Raw genomic sequence first — 984 nt, 5'->3', positions numbered from 1 at the left:
CCCGCGCACGGGCGCACGCGGCAAGCGCCGCGCGTCGGCAGGCGTCGCGCTCGCGGCCGCGGCCGTCCGCGGCGGTGGCGTCGCGGCCGCGCCGCACCACGGCCACCACCACCATCACAACCACCACCACCACCGTGAGTCTGCCGGCGCCGCGGCCCTCACGGCGATCGCGGCCGCCAACGCCGCCGCCGCCGCCGCCAACGCCGCCGCCGCCCCGGCGACCCCCGCCAGCTCTCACGACTCTGAGCGCAGCACGACCTGCCGGTGGCACTCCAAGCGGCGGAAGGGCGAGCCGGTGCGCGCCCCCATGCAGTAGGCGGGCCGCATCCGCCGCCGCCGCCGCCTGCGCGGCGCGGTTGGGGGGGCCGTCTGGATGCCCGTGGTTGAAAGAGAGAGAGGGCTTCGCGGCACCACGCGGCCCGTGTGCGCGCGTGTGATGTCAAAGAAGTTTGGGTAGCGAGTGTGGTCGCCTGGTCTTTCGAATTGTGCCCGGCGACTGGACGCTCTTGCCTTAGGTGCGCAGTGAGGAGCGTGCCCCCCACGCCCACCGGCCGCGCTGCCAGGGCCCTGCTGCGGGGCCCCTCGCCCCTGCAGCAGTGTATCACCTGCCGCTTTGCCTGCCACCCTTGTTGCCGGGATGGCGCGGCGCGGCGCCGGCTTGTCTCGCCGCCGAAACGAAACCAGCTGAGGGCCGTCAACCCCTCAGCGCGCGTGTGCGTCGCAAAGGCGCGCGTGCGCGACTGTTTGACCGCTCAGCTGGTCGCGCCGGCCGGCCTGCACCCCTGCTGGCGAGCCTGGGCACAGTGCCGTGCGCTTCCCCCAGCTTAGCAACGAAACGAGGCCAAGGCCGCTGCTGTGGCTTCCCGCCTGCCCTGTTTTCAGCGGCGGGCGGGCTCCCGGCCCGCCTGCGCGGTCGCGGCGGCGGCGGCGCCCGCGCATGTGGCGGGCGCGGGCGGGGGCGCGGGCGCCCGCGTGCGTGGGACG

At 75.6% G+C, this 984-nt stretch overlaps 1 protein-coding gene across 1 annotated transcript; it reads left to right on the top strand.

Moving 5' to 3' along the window:
• Positions 1-25: 25 nt before the first annotated feature.
• On the top strand, positions 26-316 carry MNEG_9349 (hypothetical protein; the record flags this gene model as incomplete). The annotated part of the gene is made up of 1 exon (XM_014042181.1): positions 26-316. A coding segment is annotated over one exon (291 nt), but the record flags the coding sequence as incomplete, so codon positions are not given.
• Positions 317-984: the final 668 nt, after the last annotated feature.

The sequence above is a fragment of the Monoraphidium neglectum genome (genome assembly GCF_000611645.1).
Source record: "Monoraphidium neglectum strain SAG 48.87 unplaced genomic scaffold scaffold01904, whole genome shotgun sequence".
NCBI lineage: Eukaryota > Viridiplantae > Chlorophyta > Chlorophyceae > Sphaeropleales > Selenastraceae > Monoraphidium > Monoraphidium neglectum.
This window is presented reverse-complemented; position numbering and strand designations above follow the sequence as displayed.